This window comes from Pristiophorus japonicus, chromosome 4 (genome assembly GCF_044704955.1).
Source record: "Pristiophorus japonicus isolate sPriJap1 chromosome 4, sPriJap1.hap1, whole genome shotgun sequence".
In the NCBI taxonomy this organism is placed as follows: Eukaryota; Metazoa; Chordata; class Chondrichthyes; family Pristiophoridae; genus Pristiophorus; species Pristiophorus japonicus.
This window is the reverse complement of record NC_091980.1, coordinates 311,647,829-311,668,056: the sequence shown is the minus strand read 5'-3', so window position 1 is coordinate 311,668,056 and position 20,228 is coordinate 311,647,829. Positions and strand designations below refer to the sequence as shown.

General features: G+C 45.8%; 1 protein-coding gene across 1 annotated transcript in view; it reads right to left on the bottom strand.

The window, feature by feature from the left end:
- jag2b (jagged canonical Notch ligand 2b) overlaps positions 1 to 20,228 on the bottom strand; it is a 238,112-nt gene that overhangs the window by 107,624 nt on the left and 110,260 nt on the right. Inside the window, exons 4-5 of the mRNA XM_070879688.1 lie at positions 10,320 to 10,574; positions 7,910 to 7,970 (exon numbers count right to left, since the gene is read on the bottom strand). Coding sequence (XP_070735789.1) covers positions 7,910 to 7,970; positions 10,320 to 10,574 — 316 coding nt within the window. The remainder of the gene's footprint in view (positions 1 to 7,909; positions 7,971 to 10,319; positions 10,575 to 20,228) is intronic.

The window sequence follows — 20,228 nt, the reverse complement described above, 5'->3', positions numbered from 1 at the left end:
CTGCTTCCACCACTCTTTCAGGCAGCGTGTTCCAGAGATGTTTCATCTCACCTCTGGTTCTTTTCCAATTACCTTAAATCCATGTCCTCTGGTTACCGACTCTCCTGTCCCTGGAAACACTTTCTCCTTAATTACTCTACCAAAACCTTTCATAAATGTTGAACACCTCGATTAAAGCTCCCCTTAACCTCCTCTGCTCTAAAGGAGAACAAACCCAGCTTCTCCACACAGAGTTAAAGTCCCTCGTCCCTAGTACCAATCTAGCAAATCAGTAACTGCACGCAAGCACCCAGAGATGCCCAGCAAGACCGAATGCAGAGTAGGGGTAAAGGGTAGCTATTCAGAATAGAAGGTGGAAAGTTGGGGTCCCACAAGGATCAGTGCTGAAACCTTTGTTGTTCACAGTTTGTATTAACGATTTAGCCTTTAGAATCAAAAACAATTTCTAAATTTGCGGATGACACCAAATTTGGGGTGTGGGGGTGTGTGGGGGGGGGGGGGGGGGGGGAAGTAGTTAACGATGAGGAGGACTGTAACAAATTACAAGACGACATTAATAAACTTGCAGAATGGGTATATAAATCGGCAAATGAATTATTACATTTTGGTAAGAAAAATGAGGTCACATATACTTTGAAAATACGAATCTAAATTGGGTAGAGGAGTAAAGAGATCTCGGAGTACAAATACACAAATCACGAAAACTAGCAACTAGAAACTATAAGGCCATTATAAACCGCAAATCAAGCACGAGGGTTTATTTCTAGAGGGATAGAATTGAAAAGTAGTGAAGTTATGCGGAACTTGTATCAAACCTTGGTTAGACCGTACTTGGAGTACTGTGTACCGCTCTGGTCGTCATACTATAAAAAGGATATAGAGGCACTTGAAAGGGTGCAGAGAAGATTTACAAGGATGATACCAGAAATGCGAGGGTATACTTATCAGGAAAGGATGAACAAGCCCTGCGAAGCGCCATGGGCCGTTTTACTATATTAAAGGTGCTATATAAATAAAAGTTGTTGTTGTTGTAGGGTTGCTGAAGTTAATTGTAAAAGAAAAGAACGAGCATGCATTTCTACTGTGCCATTCACAACCTCAGGATGACCCATAGCGCTTTACAGCCAATAAAGTACTTTTCAAATGTAGTCACTATTGTAATGTACGAAACGTGGCAGCCAATTCACACACAGCAAGCTCCCACAGACTGCAATGTGATAATGACCAGATAATCTCTGACGTTTGTTGAGGGATAAATATTGGCCAGGACACCAAGGACAACTCCTCTACTGCTCTTCAAAATAGTGCTGTAGGATCTTTTACGTCCAGCCGAGGGGGCAGACAGGGCCTCGGTTTAACATCTCGTAGAGCGTGGCACCTCCAACAGTGCGAGTGTAAGCCAAGATTTTGTGCTCAAGTCTCTGAAGTATTTCTTGAACTTGAACTAAGGAAGTTATGATGAGCCTGTATAAAACACGGGTTCGGCCTTAACTGGAGTATTGTGTCCAATTCTGGGCACCACACTTTAGGAAGGATGTGAAGGTCTTGGTGAGGGTGCAGAAAAGATTTATGAGAACGGTTCCAGGGATGAGGGACTTCAGTTACGTGGATAGACTGGAGAAGCTAGGGTTGTTCTCCTTGGAGCAGAGAAGGTTGAGAGGAGATTTGATCGAGGTGTTCAAAATCATGAGGGGTCTAGACAGAGTAGAGAGAGAGAGACTGTCCCCATTGGTAGAAGGATTGAGAACTGGAGGACACAGATTTAAGGTGATTGGCAAAAGAACCCCAAAGGCGACATGACGAAAAACTTTTTTACGCAGCGAGTGGTTAGGATCTAGAATACACTGCCTGAGAGGGTGGTGGAGGCAGACTCAATCGTGACTTAGAATCTTACCTTTTAGATAGATAAAACATAGAAATTTACAGCACGGAGGGAAGTCTTTCGGCTCCTCGTGTCCACGCCAAGACTCTGGTAAATCCCAGCCCAGTCAACCCTGCAAGGTTCTCCTACATCAACATCTGGGGGCTGATGCCCATTGGGAGAGCTGTCCCACAAACTACACAAGTAACAGTCCAAAATAGTCGTGAATCAGAGACATTTTCGGCACAGGAGGCGGCCATTCGTGTCATCGCTGGCCGACCAAGAGCTATCCAGCCTAATCCCACTTTCCAGCTCTAGGTCTGTAGCCCTGTAGGTTACGGCAATTTAAGGGCACATCCAAGTACTTTTTAAATGTACTGAGTTTTTCTGCCTCTACCATCCTTTCAAAAGGGAGTTGGATAAGTACCTGAAGGAAAGAAAATTGCAGGGCTGCAAGGAAAGGACAGAGGAGTGGGACTGGCTGAGTGCCAGCACGGGTTCGACAGGCCGAATGGCCTCCTTCTGTGCTGTAACCATTCTATGTTTCTAGCGGATAACCGTGCAAGCTGATACAGCCAGCCATTGCAAGCTTCTTTCCATAGAAGCAACTCTACTTTGTTTAAAGTTGAGGCAGGAATGGCACAAGGCCAAGGGCAGAGGGTAAGGAATGCAATAAACAAACAAAAAAGCAGCACACGTGGGCACCATGCCAAGCAACTGCACAGCTCAGAACAGTGTCTTCATCCCCCTCCACGCGAGACTCCCGTCTCGTAATGACTTTTCCTTAGGTCTTAAATAGTTTACTGGCAGGGTGATTTGCAGCCTCAACTGTGTCCATCCACCGAATGCTATATTTAATGCGCAAGAAAAATATTTTTAGCCCTAGCCCTTCGGGATTCGATTACTGTTATGATACGTCAAGGATAACTCTTGCTCCATTGGTCACGTGATGTGCGGAGATCCTAAGGACACTCATTTTCCAGTGTTCCCAAGTCCTGTTCGCTGTTAGAATGACAGGCCATCGACTCCAAAACACCTGGAACGTCTGGGAACGATATCGCCACTGTTGTACCCGGCCTGGATATACAAGACAACTTTCCACTTGACGCAGCTTTTCCCCGTTTGGCCTCCTTCACCCCTAAGTAGAGCTTCAAACCTACAAAACTTGGCATAGGTTCAAAGTACATACACTACAAGCTGCCACCCGATCACAGGGACGGACTGGGTTCTCCAGCATTACACGGTGGTCATTAGCTCCAATGCCATTGCATCAGCAGCTTAAAGATTACGGTCCTGGGAGGTTAAAGAAAACGATGCGGGGAGAGAGTCAACGACATTCTCTTCAATCTAATGCCTTGCTAAAATAGATCACACAGACAGGGATGAAAGGAATTCAGGAACTGGGGCAGGTTTGTAGGTGGTTAGCATTACTTTACATCATCTGCATTTAATGGAAGATGAAATCTTGGCTCGTAGAGCATTACAATACCAGTGATCGAGGTTACAGGGGATGGAAATGCTGCTAAATTAACTTTGCTGTATGTACGCACCCCTGTAGACATTCTATAATTCACTGAGCTCACACACTCCTGTATACATTCTATAATTCACTGAGCTCACACACTCCTGTATACATTCTATAATTCACTGAGCTCACACACTCCTGTATACATTCTATGATTCACTGAGCTCACACTCCCCTGCATACATTCTATAATTCACTGAGCTCACACACTCCTGTATACATTCTATAATTCACTGAGCACACACTCCTGTATACATTCTATAATTCACTGAGCTCACACTCCCCTGTATACATTCTATAATTCACTGAGTTCACACACTCCTGTATACATTCTATAATTCACTGAGCACACACTCCTGTATACATTCTATAATTCACTGAGCTCACACTCCCCTGTATACATTCTATAATTCACTGAGCTCACACACTCCTGTATACATTCTATAATTCACTGAGCACACACTCCTGTATACATTCTATAATTCACTGAGCTCACACTCCCCTGTATACATTCTATAATTCACTGAGCTCACACACTCCTGTATACATTCTATGATTCACTGAGCTCACACTCCCCTGCATACATTCTATAATTCACTGAGCTCACACACTCCTGTATACATTCTATAATTCACTGAGCACACACTCCTGTATACATTCTATAATTCACTGAGCTCACACTCCCCTGTATACATTCTATAATTCACTGAGTTCACACACTCCTGTATACATTCTATAATTCACTGAGCACACACTCCTGTATACATTCTATAATTCACTGAGCTCACACTCCCCTGTATACATTCTATAATTCACTGAGCTCACACACTCCTGTATACATTATATAATTCACTGAGCACACACTCCTGTATACATTCTATAATTCAAACATAGGCAGTCCCTCAGAATTGAGGAAGACTTGCTTCCACTCCTAAAATGAGTTCTTTGATGACTGAACAGTCCAATACAGGAGCCACAGATCCTGTCACAGGTGGGACAGACATTCATCGGGGGAAGGGGGAGGGGGAGTGGGGTGGACTGATTTGCCGCACGCTCCTTCCGCTGCCTGTGCCTGACCTCTTCACGTTCGTGGCGTTGAGATTCAAAGAGTCAACGTTCTCCCGGATGCATTTTCTCAACCTCGGGCAGTCTTCGGCCAGGGACTCCTAGGTGTCTGTGATGATGTCGCACTTCACCAGGAAGGCTTTAAGGGCTGTCCTTGTAACGTTTCCTCTGCCCACCTTTGGCTCGTTTGCCGTGAAGGAGCTCCGCATAGAGCAATTGCTTATTGAGTCTCGTGTCTGGCATGCGAACTATGTGGCCTGCCCAGCGAAGCTGATCCGAGTGTGGTCAGTGCTTCAATACTGGGGATGTTGGCCTGGGCGAGGACACTGATGTTGGTGCACCTGTCCTCCCAGGGGATTTGCAGGATCTTGCAGAGACATCGTTGGTGATACATCTCCAGCGATTTGAGGTGTCTTCTATACATCGTCCATGCCTCTGATCCATACAGGAGGGCGGGTATTACTACAGCCCTGTAGACCAGGAGCTTGGTGGTAGATTTGAGGGCCTGGTCTTCGAACACTCTTGTTCTCAGGCGGCCAAAGGCTGCACTGGAGCGATGTTGAATCTCTGCAGCAATGTCTGCCTTTGTTGATAAGAGGCTCCCGAGGTGTGGGAAGTGGTCCACGTTGTCCAGGGCCGTGCCGTGAATCATGATGATGGGGGGGGCAGTGCTGTGCGACGAGGACAGGCTGGTGGAGGACCTTTGTCTTACGGATGTTAAGCGCAAGGCCCATGCTTTCACATGCCTTGGTGAATACATAGACTATATCCTGGAGTTTAGCCTCAGAATGTGCACAGACGCAGGAGTCGTCCACGTACTGCAGCTCAATGACAGAGGTTGGGGTGATCTTGGACCTGGCCTGGCGGCGGCGTAGGTGAAACAGCTTCCCACTGGTTCTGTAGTTTAGTCCCATTCCAGCGGGGAGCTTGTTGACTGTGAGGTGGAGCATGGCAGCGAGGAAGATTGAGAAGAGGGTTGGAGTTACGACGCAGCCCTGTTTGACCCCGGTCCGGACGTGGATTAGGTCTGTAATGGATTCGCTGGTAAGGATCACGGCCTGCATGCTGTCGTGGAGCAGGCTATAATTCACTTAATGTTCACACACTCCTGGCTGGCCTCCCACATTCTATATTACGTAAACTAGAGATGACCCAAAACTTGACTGCACGTGTCCTAACTCACACTAAGACCCGCTCACCCATCACCCCTGTACTCACGACATTATCTTCCGCTTACACAATGCCTCAATTTCAAAATTCTCATCCTTATTTTCGAATCGCTCCATGGCCTCGCCCCTCCCTATCTCTGTAATCTCCTCTGGCCCCACAATACCCGCACGACATGTCTGCGCTCCACTAATTCTGCACTCTTGAACATCACTGATTATAATCGCTCAACCATTGGCGGCCGTGCCTTCTGTTGCCTGGGCCCCAAGTTCTGGAACTCCCTCCCTAAACCTCTCCTCCTCTCTACACTCCTTCAAGATGCTCTTTAGAATATACCTCTTTGACCAAGCTTTTGGTCACCTGCCCTAATTTTTATCCCATAATACTGCTGTGAAGCACCTTGAGATATTTCACTACATTCAAAGCACTATATAAATACACGTTGTAGCTGTTGTACATTCTATAATGCAGAGTTCATAGACTCCTGTATACATTCTATAATTCACTGAGCTCACACACTCCTGTATACATTCTATAATTCATTGAGCTCACACACTCCTGTATACATTATATAATTCACTGAATGCTCACATATTCCTGTATACATTCTATAATTCAGAGCTCACACACTTCTGTATACATTCTATAATTCACTGAGCTCACACACTCCTGTATACATTATATAATTCACTGAGCTCACACTCCTGTATACATTCTATAATTCACTGAGCTCACACACTCCTGTGTATATTATATAATTCACTGAGCTCACACACTCCTGTATACATTCTATAATTTAGAGCTCACACACTCCTGTATACATTCTATAATTCAGAGCTCACACACTCCTGTATATATTATATAATTCAGAGCTCACACTCATGTATACATTCTATAATTCAGAGCTCACACACTCCTGTATACATTCTATAATTCACTGAGCTCACACACTCCTGTGTATATTATATAATTCACTGAGCTCACACACTCCTGTATACATTCTATAATTCAGAGCTCACACACTCCTGTATATATTATATAATTCAGAGCTCACACTCATGTATACATTCTATAATTCAGAGCTCACACACTCCTGTATACATTCTATAATTCAGAGCTCACACACTCCTGTATATATTATATAATTCAGAGCTCACACACTCCTGTATACATTCTATAATTCACTGAGCTCACACACTCCTGTATACATTCTATAATTCACTGAGCTCACACTCCTGTATACATTTTATAATTCACTGAGCTCACACACTCCTGTATACATTCTATAATTCAGAGCTCTCACTCCCCTGTATACATTCTATAATTCACTGAGCTCACACACACCTGTATACATTCTATAATTCACTGAGCTCACACTCCTGTATACATTCTATAATTCACTGAGCTCACACTCCTGTACACATTCTATAATTCACTGAGCTCACATATTCCTGTATACATTCTATAATTCACTGAGCTCACACTCCTGTATACATTCTATAATTCACTGAGCACACACTCCTGTATACATTCTATAATTCACTGAGCTCACATTCCTGTATACATTCTATAATTCAGAGCTCACACTCCTGTATACATTCTATAATTCATAGTTCACACACTCCTGTATACATTCTATAAGTCACCGAGCTCACACACTCCTGTATACATTCTATAATTCACTGAGCTCACACACTCCTGCATATATTATATAATTTACTGAGCTCACACACTCCAGTATACATTCTATAATTCACGGAGCTCGCACACTACTGTATATATTCTATAATTCATTGAGAAAGTTTGCGCTCTCCTATATACATTCCACTATTCCGAGAGAGCTCACACACTACTGTACACATTCTATAATTCATTGCGAGAGCTCCATCTTAGCAGAATACAGTACGATGTATAGACGCTGTCCTTACAACAATTGAAAGTGAATCCATGAACTTACTTTGAGCAATCCCACAGATGCTCACGCCCCACATCTGAACTAAGCTGGTGAACTAAAACTGGACACCACCCTGAAACATCGGAGCAAGCAGCAAACTCCAGCCATTGTGCTGACATCAGCTGAACAGCCTTAAAAGCATCAACGGCTTCTCTCTAAAGTACTTTTCCCACAAAATCAAGCATGCAACATGAGTTTTTTTTTTAAATGCCTGCAAACATTCTCCAATGCTCCCAATTAACTGCCATAGAAATATTGCAACCACAAGGCATCAAAATCACCAAATTTCAGTTATTCATTGACAGATTTAGTTGACAGCAGAGCGAGGCTGACTTACTTGCATTCGCCAGGGACTTCACACCCGCCATGGATCGAATGGCAACCCTGCTTACAAATCGCTGCAAAAAGAGAGAAAGAATGGTGAAATGTTAGTTCCTTTGACGTGTCTTGGAACTGATACGATCACATTCTCTCACATCCCAGAGGCTGATTCATAAAAAAACATAGAAACATAGAAAATAGGTGCAGGAGTAGGCCATTCAGCCCTTCGAGCCTGCACCACCATTCAATAAGATCATGGCTGATCATTCACCTCAGTACCCCATTCCTGCTTTCTCTCCATACCCCTTGATCCCTTTAGCCGTAAGGGCCATATCTAACTCCCTCTTGAATATATCCAACGAACTGGCAACAATTCTCTGCGGCAGGGAATTGCACAGGTCAATAACTCTCTGAGTGAAGAAGTTTCTCCTCATCTCAGTCCTAAATGGCTTACCTCTTATCCTTAGATTGTGATTCCTGGTTCTGGACTTCCCCAACATCAGGAACATTCTTCCTGCATCTAACCTGTCCAATCCCATCAGAATTTTATATTTTTCTATGAGATCCCCTCTCATTCTTCTAAACCCCAGTGAATACAGGCCCAGTCGATCCAGTCTCTCCTCATATGTCAGTCCTGCTATCCCGGGAATCAGTCTGGTGAACCTTCGCTGTACTCCCTCAATAGCAAGAACGTCCTTCCTCAGATTTGGAGACCAGAACTGAACACAATTTCCAGGTGAGGCCTCACCAAGGCCCTGTACAACTGCAGTAAGACCTCCCTGCTCCGATACTCAAATTCCCTCGCTATGAAAGCCAACATGCCATTTACCTTCTTCACCGCCTGCTGTACGTGCATGCCAACTTTCCATGCCTGCTTCCCGAGATCATGCCAACCAGCTCAAGCGGTCCTTCCTCACGTGGGCTCCTAGTGAGTGCCCGCTGGCTAGCCGACGACAGCCAAGCACCATTCTGTCCTTGCCAGTCAAGTGACCACCCATCAGCGATGGACACAGTATGTGAGTAATGTGAGCCGTTCCGTGTAGGAAGTGTCGTGAGCTCGGGGAGGGAACGGGGGATTTTGGGCCTCTGGTTCCCGAAGCTCTCCCACCACTGGGGGTTTTCCTCACCTCCTGTCTGGGTCTGTTGTAGACCCACTGATAGAGATTGATCGCAGTGATTGGTCAACAACTCCATCATTGTTGGATCATGTGACTAGCAGGATCGTGGTCTTTTTTCATTTAGCAATTCCCATGAAGAGGAGCTTGAACCCCGACTAAATAAAATCCCCATCTTAGCGACAGACATTGAGTGCAACCACTGCAACCCTCACATCAGCAAACTCAATGCCGGTCAGAGACCAGGAATTGAATTTGACACCTGTGTAACTGTGTTTGCTTTCCCTCACACTGGTGGTTTTAATACAGCATTGATGGCAAGTCTCCATTAAGCAGCTGAAGTAATGCAACATATTGCTTTGAAGGTGTATGATCTTAATTTTAATGCAATCGATTGGGTCTATCGTGCCTGTGCCAGCTTTTTGAAAGAGCTATCCACTTAGTCCCACCATCCCATTCCCCCATCCCTGCTCTTTCCCCATAACCCTGAACATTTTTCCTATTCGTAGTATATATCCAATTCCCTTTTGAAAGGCACTATTGAACCTGCTTTCAGACTGTGCATTCCAGGTCACAACAACCATCTCTGTATCCTTTTCTAGCCCTCCAAAATCTCTGCACTCCTCCAATTCTGGCCTCTTGCACATTCCCCAACATTAATCGCTCCACCATTGGTGGCCATGCCTTCCACTGCCTGGGCCCCAAGCTTGAATTTCCTCCCTAAACCTCTCTGGTCTAAGATGCTCCTTAAAACTTACCTGTGTGCTCATCTGCACGAATATCTCGTGGCTCGGTGTCACATTTGGTTTGACAACGCTCCTGTGAAGCGCCTTGGGATGTTTTACTACATTAAAGGCGCTTCCCACCTTATAACAATGTCCACACTCCAAAACTCCTTCATTGTCTGTAAAGCGCTTTGAGATGGCCGGTGGTCATGAAAGGCGCTATATAAATCCAAGACTTTCTATATAAATGCATGCTGTTGTTGCAACAGAAAAAATTCTAATCTTGTGGAAACCATCCATTGCCGATTATCTTAAATCGGTGTCCTTGGGTGACCAGCCCTCCTGCCCTGGAAACAAGTTTCGCCTTATTTACTCTGACCAAAAACCAACAATTTTGAACGCCTGCATTAAATCTCTACTTAACCTTCTCTGCTCCAAGGAAGCTGAAGTCCGTCATCCCTGGCATCAGTAAGTTAATCTCCGCTGCACCCTCTCCGAGGCTGTGTATTGTAAATGGATGGTTTCCACAAACGGGAGCAGAGATTCAAGCGTGCAATTGGCTCGAGCCACACGGGGAATTGCTTACCTTTGATGCAGCCGTTGGCCATCCAGCCCTCGATGCAGAGCTTGTTCCCGTTCTGGTCGCAGACGAAGTGGCCGAAGAAGTCATCGCGGGGGCGGCACAGCTTGTTGCAGCCGGTGCCGTAGTAATGCTCTTCGCACCGCACGCGGATCCGGTACTCGAAGTGAGCCACGGGCCCGTTGTGGTGCAGGGTCATCCATCGGCTCCCGGGGTTGATCATTCCCGTGTGAGCAGCTCGCTCGATGAGTTGCCCTTCACCTAAACGAGGGGAAGAAAGCGTTGACTGTATATATCACAGTGTATTATACATAGAGGACAGTGCAGTGATCACTGGACCCAGTTAGCAAATCGGGACCAACATGCTCAAGGGACAAGGGGGGGGGGGGGAAAGAGGGGTAATAACGCACTCAGCCAATCCCATTTAATGTTGTCCGAAACATATTGTAATCCTCTTCATTCATCTCCTGAAACTGCCAAAACCACAACCAGCAACCTATATATTATATGTAGGAATCGGAGCATTTTGTAACATCCCAGCATTCCTCCTCTTCAGAGGGTGTTGACCCCCGTTAGCGGTATGCTTACAGTCCCCAGTAGCAACAGGAGACGACTGTTCGGCCCCTCGATCCGCCAGTCAATTCAATTAGATCCTGGTTGCTCTGTACTTCAACTCCATTTACGCGCCTTGTTCCATATCCATCGATACGTTTACATACTGAAACATTGAAACATAAGATTCTGAGGAGGGTTGACAGTGTAGATGCTGAGGTTGTTTCCCCTGGCTGGAGCAGCTAGAACTAGAGGGCAGTCTTGGGATAAGGGACCAGCAATTTAAGACAGAGATGAGGAGGAATTTCTGCACTCAGAGGGTTGTGAATCTTAGGAATTCTCTGTCCTGTAAGGGATGTGGATGCTGAGTCTTTAAGTATATTCAAGGCCTAGATAGATTTTTGGACTCTAGGGGAATCAAGGGATATTGGGGTAGTGCAGGAAAGTGGAGTTGAGATCGAAGATCAGCCATGATCTTATTGAATGGTGGAGCAGGCTTGAGGGGCCGTATGACTGACTCCTGCTCCTATTTCTTATGTTATGTTCTTATGACAAAAATCTATCGATCTGTCTTGAACTTTCTAATTGATTCCCAGCCTTTTGAATTGATACCACCCTTCGAGTTAAAAAGTGCTTCCTGATTTCACTCCTAATGGCCTGATTGAAATTTCACTCAGTGGTAGCACTCTCACCTCTGAATAGGAGCAGTAGGCGGCCATTCGGCCCCTCGAGCCTGCTCCGCCATTCAATAAGATCATGGTTGACCTGATCTGGCCTCAACTCCACTTCCTGCCCACTCCCCATAACCCTGGACTCTCTTATCATTCAAAAATCTCTGTACCTCCACCTTAAATATATTCAATGACCCAGCCTCCACAGGACTCTGGGGTAGAAATTCCAAAGATTCACAACCCTCAGAAGAAATTCTTCCTCATTTCCGTTTTAAGGCAGTGAGTTCATGTCCCGCTCCATAGGCTGGGGCACAAAACTCTAGACTGGCACTCCAGTGTAATACTGAGGGAGCGCTACACTGAAGTTGGTGCCACATTTTGGATGAGACGTTAAACAGAGGTCCCATCCAACAGATTACCTGGTTCTTATTTCATTGCTGTTTGTGGGAGCTTGCGGCCACATTTCAGTGATTAGCAACAAGCACTTAATTGGCAGTAAAGTGCTTTGGGACATCCTGGGGTGGTGACAGGAGTTACATAGAATTTACAGCAAAGAAACAAGCCAACAGGTCCCTGCCTGTGTTTATGCTTTGGCCATCCTCACCTAACTTTCATCAGCATTACCCCTCTACTCCTTTCACCCTCATGTGCTTAACTACATCTACTTAAATGCATCTACGCTATACGCCTCAACTACTCCCTGTGTTAGTGAATTCCACACACTCATCGCTCACTGGGTAACATAGAAAGTAGGTGCAGGAGTAGGCCATTCAGCCCTTCGAGCCTGCACCACCATTCAATATGATCATGGCTGATCATTCCCTCAGTACCCCATTCCTGCTTTCTCTCCATACCCCTTGATCCCCCCTTTAGCCGTAAGGGCTACATCTAACTCCCTTTTGAATATATCTAACGAACTGGCCTCAACAACTTTCTGTGGTAGAGAATTCCACAGGTTCACAATTCTCTGAGTGAAGAAGTTTCTCCTCATCTCGGTCCTAAATGGCTTATCCCTTATCCTTAGACTGTGACCCCTGTTTCTGGACTTCCCAAACATCGGGAACATTCTTCCTGCATCTAACCTGTCCAATCCCATCAGAATTTTATATGTTTCCATGAGATCCCCTCTCATTCTTCTAAATTTCAATGAATATAAGCCTAGTCGATCCAGTCTTTCTTCATATGTCAGTCCTGCCATCCCGGGAATCAACCTGGTGAATCTTTGCTGTACTCCCTCAATAGCAAGAATGTCCTTCCTCAGATTAGGAGACCAAAACTCTACACAATATTCAAGGTGTGGCCTCACCAAGGCCCTATACAACTGCAGTAAGACCTCCCTGCTCCGATACTCAAATCCTCTCGCTATGAAGACCATCATGCCATTTGCCTTCTTCACCGCCTGCTGTACCTACATGCCAAATTTCAAAGACTGATGTACCATGACACCCAGGTCTCGTTACACCTCCCCTTATCCTAATCTGTCATCATTCAGATAATATTCTACCTTCCTGTTTTTGCCACCAAAGTGGATAACCTCACATTTATCTACATTATACTGCATCTGCCATGCATTTGCCCACTCACCTAACTTGTCCAAGTCAACCTGCAGACTCTTAGCATCCTCCTCACAGCTCACACTGCCACCCAACTTAGTGTCATCTGCAAACTTGGAGATATTACACTCAATTCCTTCATGTAAATCATTAATATATATTGTAAATAGCTGGGGTCCCAGCACTGAACCTTGCGGTACCCCACTATTCACTGCCTGCCATTCTGAAAAGGACCCATTTATCCCGACTCTCTGCTTCCTGTCTGCCAACCAGTTCTCTATCCACGTCGGTACATTACCCCCAATACCATGTGCTTTAATTTTGCACACCAATGTCTTGTGTGGGACCTTGTCAAAAGCCTTTTGAAAGTCCAAATACACCACATCCATTGGTTCTCCCTTGTCCACTCTACTAGTTACATCCTCAAAAAATTCTAGAAGATTTGTCAAGCATGATTTCCCTTTCATAAATCCATGCTGACTTGGACTGATCCTGTCACTGCTTTCCAAATGCGCTGGTGTTTCATCTTTAATAATTGATTGCAACAATTTCTCCTAAAGTTTCTTCTGAATTCCCTGTTGGATTGATTAGCGGCTCTCAGTTCTGGTCTTCCCCACAAGTTAAAATATATTCTCTACATCTATCCCATCAAACCCTTCCATAATCTCTCAGACGTAATATAAACGCAAATCTCTTCTCTCTTTATTTAAGCTATATCTCCATGCTGCTCCGCACGATGCACGATCGGTGCCAGCAGTTGGCTTGTCATTGTGTACTGTACAGGAAATCAATCAACTTTTAGTCCTCTATAGTGGCGTGATCAAATTCTCGATACAGTCGAACAGTCTCCACTCCACGGTGGGCAAAAGCAGCCATTAAGCTCAACAATGCAGAGGAGGGAAGTCCCAGCTTCAATCTCCATCCTGTGCCAAATTAACCATTTTTAGCCCTCGTGGAGGAGGTACCATCAGCCTTGGGGAGCGATGGGGATGGGGCTGGGGGGGGGAAAAGAGTCTGGAAGAGAAATCCAGTCCCCTCTCCCTTCAGGAACTAAGACTGCCGGTCCCGATCACGCTCAACTGAAACAAGCTCATGTGTGCGTGCACGCACATGTGTATCGAACGAGGATAGCAGCAGGTTGGAGCACAATTGAATAGCAGCACTCCTGCCCAGGTTCATTCGAGAGAAGACCCCGAGGTTTCCCGGTGCAGTGGGAATGATCTTATTGAATGGCGGTGCAGGCTCGAAGGGCCGAATGGCCAACTCCTGCACCTATTTTCTATGTTTCTACGAATCGCCACTCGGGAGAGGGGGAAATGAAGAAATGTTTTTTTTAAATAAAAACACAAAAAAACACTAATTCTTCTCATCAGTGTTCGACATCTCGAACCACGAGTGTTAACCTTTCATAGATTAAGGGAGTTGCTGGGCCTGCAGAGTTTGATAACCACACATTGTTTTTGAGTTTCCCTACAAACTTTCCAGGAAGTTCTGCCGAGAAGTTTTTTTTATTCCAGCCAGAACGGAAATATTCAGGAATCCTGAAACAAAACAAATTTCGGGGCTCATAATTTTCTCAAGACAGCCGGGCTCACCACACCCGGCCCAGCACCAGAGTGCAACACAGACAGATTTAAGAGAGCCGCACATTTCAGCTGTTGTGTGCCCTTAACAGGGCAGACATTGAAATACACAATCAGTTTCCGCATTCCTTCCCTTAGTCTCCCACTTCCCATGCAGGCGAGACCGGTTACACTAAAATGTTGACAAAGGGGTGAACTTCTGCTGTTTGCTGTGTTGTGTTGGATCAATGCGGTCATGTCAAACAACATTCATTCGTGGCTCAATGAGTAGCACGCTTACCTCGTAAGTCGGAAAGCTTTGGGTTCGAGCCCCACTCCATAGACTTCAGCACAAAATCTAGGCTGACACTGCCGGGGCAGTGCTGAGGGAGCCCCGCACTGTCGGAGGGGCAGTGCTGAGGGAGCCCCGCACTGTCGGAGGGGCAGTGCTGAGGGAGCCCCGCACTGTCGGAGGGGCAGTGCTGAGGGAGCCCCGCACTGTCGGAGGGGCAGTGCTGAGGGAGCCCCGCACTGTCGGAGGGGCAGTGCTGAGGGAGCCCCGCACTGTCGGAGGGGCAGTGCTGAGGGAGCCCCGCACTGTCGGAGGGGCAGTGCTGAGAGAGTCCCGCACTGTCGGAGGGGCAGTCTCTCGGATGAGACATTAAACCGAGGCACCGTCTGCCCGCTCAGGGTAGACATAAAAGATCTCATATCAATATTTCAATAGAGGAGCAGGGGAGTTATCCACGGTGTCCTGGTCACTAAAACAGATTATCTGGCCATTCATCTCACTGCATTACATACAATTACGTAGAATGTACAGCACAGGAACAGGCCATTCAGCCCATGATCCTTGCTGGTGTTTATGCTCCTCCTCCTACCCTACCTCCTCACCGTACAGCACATCCTTGTGTTTATCCAGCATCTATGCTATTTGCCATTCTAACCAACTCGTTGGGCAAAGAGTTGCTGTTAGTGGGATCTTGCTGTGTGTCATTTTGGCTGCCACGTTTCCTACATTACAGCACTAACTACATTTCGATTGGCTGTAAAGTGCTTAGGGGCATCTGCGGTCGCGAAAGACGCTACGAAAATGCAAGTTCTTTCAGACAGACCCAGCAACTCCAGTTCCGATGCTTGGCCCATGCAGAGTTAGTTACCACCAGCAGCGTGGCTACAATACATCTCTGCACTCCTACAGGGAGCGGGGGGGGAAAAAAGCCACAAACGGTTCCTGCTCCTAATTGCTGTTGAGTGGAAAGTCAGCACGTGTGGATATCAAATGGTGATAGGACTGGACCCAGCGGTGACGTCAATAGGTGAATAGCTCACGACATTCACTGTCTGAGGATCACACACAACACAAGTCCATTCCTGCCAGAAAGCCTTCTTGCGTGATTGCCTCAATCATGGACGAGGCCTGGGGTTTTCCCAAAAGGATTGTATGCATCAGTGGGCAGCACCTTCACCTCAGAGTCAGAAGGTTGGGAGTTTGAGTCCCACTCCAGAGACTTCATAGAATCATAGAATGGTTACAGCATGCAAAGAGGCCGTTCGGCACATCGAGCCCGTGCCGGCTCTCTGCAAGAGCACTTCAGCCAGTCCCACTCCCCCGCCCTTTCCCCGTAGCCCTGCAATTTTTTTTCCTTCAGGTACTTATCCAATTCCCTTTTGAAAGCCACGATTGAGTCTGCCTCCACCACCCTTTCAGACAGCGCATTCCAGATCCTAACCACTCGCTGCGTAAAAAAAAAAGTTTTCTTGCGTCGCCTTTGGTTCTCCTGCCAATCGCCTTAAATCTGTGTCCTCTGGTTCTCGACCCTTCCACCAATGGGAACTGTTACTCTCTCTCTACTCTGTCCAGGCCCCTCATGATTTTGAACACCTCGATCAAATCTCCTCTCAACTTCTGTGCTGCAAGGAGAACAACCCCAGCTTCTCCAGTCTATCCACGTAACAGTCCCTCATCCCTGGAACCATTCTCGTAAATCATTTCTGCTCCCTCTCTAAGGCCTTCAGATCCTTCCTAAAGTGTGGTGCCCAGAATTGGACACAATACTCCAGTTGAGGCCGAACCAATGTTTTATGCAGGATCATCATAATTTCCACACTTTTGTACTCTATACCTCTTTCTTTGAAGCCCAGGATCCCATAAGCTTTTTTAACCTGCCCTGCCACCTTCAATGATTTATGTCCATATACCCCAGGTCTCTCTGTTCATGCACCCACTTTAGGATTGCACCCTTTAGTTTACATATCCTCTACTCTACATATCCTCTACTCATTCTTTCTGCCAAAATGTATCACTTCGCACTTTTCTACATTAAACTTCATCTGCCATGTGCCCGCCCATCCCACCAGCCTGTCTATGTCCTCTTGAAGTCTCCCTCTCCTGCTCACTGTTCACTATACTTCCAAGTTTTGTGTCATCTGCAAATTTTGAACTTGTGCCCTGTACACCCACATCCAAGACATTAATATATATCAAGAAAAGCAGTAGTCCCAGTCACGACCCCTGGGGAACACCACTGTATACCTTCCTCCAGTCCGAGAAACAACCGTTCATCACTACTCTCTGTTTCCTGTCACTGAGCCAATCCCGTACACATGCTGCCACTGTCCCTTTTATTCCACGGGCTTCAACTTTGCCGACAAGGCTATTATGTGGCACTTTTGTCGAAGGCCTTTTGGAAATCCATGTACACCACGTCAGCCGCATTGCCCTCATCAACCCTCTCTATTACCTCATCAAAAAAACTCGATCAAGTTGCTTAAACACGATTTGCCTTTAACAAATCTGTGCTGGCTTTCCTTAATTAATCCACACTCTCCAAGTGACTGTTAATTTTGTCCCTGATTATTGTTTCTAAATGTTTCCCCATTACCGAGGTTAAACTGACTGGTCTGTAGTTACTGGGTTTATCTTTACACCCTTTTTTGAACAAGGGTGTAACATTTGCAATTCCCCAGTCCTCTGACACCACCCCTGTACCTAAGGAGGATTGGAAAATTATGGACAGTACCTCCACAATTTCTACCCTCAATTCCCTGAGTGTCCTTGTATGCATCCCATCCGGTCCTGGTGATTTATCTACTTTAAGTACAGCCAGCCTTTCGAATACCTCGATCAATTTTTATCATATCAAGTGTCTCCACTACCTCCTCCTTCACTATGTCTATGGCAGCATCTTCTTCCTTGGTGAAGACAGAGGCAAAGTGCTCATTTAGTACCTCAGCCATGCCCTCTGCCTCCATGTGTAGGTCTCCATTTTGGTCCCTAATCGACCCCACCCTCCTCTTACTGCCCGTTTACTATTTATGTGCCTGGAGAAGACTTTTGGATTCCCTTTTATGTTAGCTACCATTCTATTCTCATACTCTCTCTTTGACCCTCTTATTTTCTATTCACCTCTGACCTTTCTATATTTAGCCTGATTCTCAGTTGTATTTGCAACCCGACATCTGCCCTACGTCCCCTTTTTCTGCATCGTCTTACTCTCTATCTCTTTCATCATCCAGGGAGCTCAGACTTTAGTTGCCTGACCTTTCCCCCTCGACTTTACCCAAACTATTTCCTCTTTAAAGGCAGCCCATTATTCCACTACAGCTTTGCCTGCCAATCTTTGGTTCCAGTTTACCCGGACCAGATCCATTCTCATCCACTGAAATTGGTCTTCTCCCAGTTAAACGTTTTTACTCTAGATTGCTCCCTGTCCTTTTCCATAGCTAATCTAAATCTTATGATACTATGATCGCTGGTCCCCAAATGTTCCCCTATTGACACTTACTCCACTTGACCTACCTCATCCTCCAGAACCAGATCCAGCAATGCCTCCTCCCTCGTCGGGTGGGAAACATATCGCTCAAGAAAGTTCCCCTGAATACACTTCAGAAATTCTCCCTTCTCTGCCCTTTACACTGTTACGATCCCAGTCTTTATTAGGATAACTGAAGTTCCCCTTTATTACTACTCCATAGTTCTTGCATCGCTAATTTCTCTGTAAATTTGCTCCTCCATATCTTTCCCACTATGTGGTGGTCTATAGAATACACCGAGTAGTGTAATGACACTAACTCTAGCCATATAGATTTTGTCCTTGACCCCTCCAGAACATCCTCCCCCTCCAGCACTAAAATTCTCCTTAACCAATACATAGAAACATAGAAACATAGAAAATAGGTGCAGGAGTAGGCCATTCAGCCCTTCGAGCCTGCACCGCCATTCAATGAGTTCATGGCTGAACATGCAACTTCAGTACCCCATTCCTGCTTTCTCGCCATACCCCTTGATCCCCCTAATACTGCCAAACCATCTCCTATCTTTCTTTCCCTATCTTTCCAGAACTCCTTATAACCAGGAATATTTAATACCCAATCCTGCCTTTTTTTTGGAGCCAGGTCTCAGTTAATGCCTATGGCTATGTGTGTCTGCAGCTTACTTACGGGTTCAAGCACCAAGACTTGAGCAAATAATCCAGTACAGTGCTGAGGGAGGGCTGCAATGTCAGAGGTGCTGTCTTTCGGGTGAGACGTTAAACCGAGGCCCCATCTGTCCTCTCAGGTGAATGCTAAAGATCCCAGGCTCTATTTCAGAGAAGAACAGGGAGTTCTCCCCGGTGCCCAGGGGCCAATATTTATCCCTCAACCAATATCATTAAACCAGATTATCACACTGCTGTTTGTGGGAGCTTGTTGTGCGCAAATTGGCTGCTGTGTTTCCCACATTACAACAGCGACTATACTTGAAAAGTACTTCATTGGCTGTCAAGCAATTTGGGACATCGGGTGGTCATGAAAGGCGCTATATAAATGCAAGTCTTCCTTCCTTTCTTTTGCAAAAGAAAAATGGCATACCTTTTTTCTTTGGAACGCCTATCTGTTCCAGGGCTTCCACCAAAGCAAGGCCAGGGACTCCCCAACCACCTTCAGGGTTAACACCCAACCACCACACTGCATGAGCGATTCAGCACCATATGTGCATCTCGGTGCATTTAAACTCAAGTCAAGCTCTAACAAAGCTCAATTCCGCTGCCTCCGTACTGGTTGGGAAGGTCATCTCTAATACTTTCAGATCCGCCAAGCGAAACGTGCAGGACCTGCAGCTACCTCATCCAGCATGATGATTAAACTTCATTTCACACTCAAAATGAAAATGATAGGTTCTGAAGCCCATAATGAGGTGCAGGTATAGTTTTTGAAAGGCTTTGCTTTCTGCAATCTGTCAGAGCTTGCACACACACACACACAATTAGTTCAATCATCAGCATTCCAGGACAAAAGGGCGATCCTTCTGTCTCCAGCCCCTCACTTTTATTCATACTATTGTCCATGTGCTGCTGAATGGCCCTTTCTTGCTCTTGCACACTCTCCCGCACTACATCACTTCCAGGCAAGAGTAAGAAACACCGCAATAATCTTGAATTCAACACATTCCACCCCCGGACTTCAAAAAACTCCTCTCTTCCCCCACAAATGGACACGAACCAATTTCATTTGGGAAGAATGTAAAAGCAGAGCTTGAACCGGTATGAATGAATGGACATTAATTATAATACAGGATTTCAATGAAACAGCACA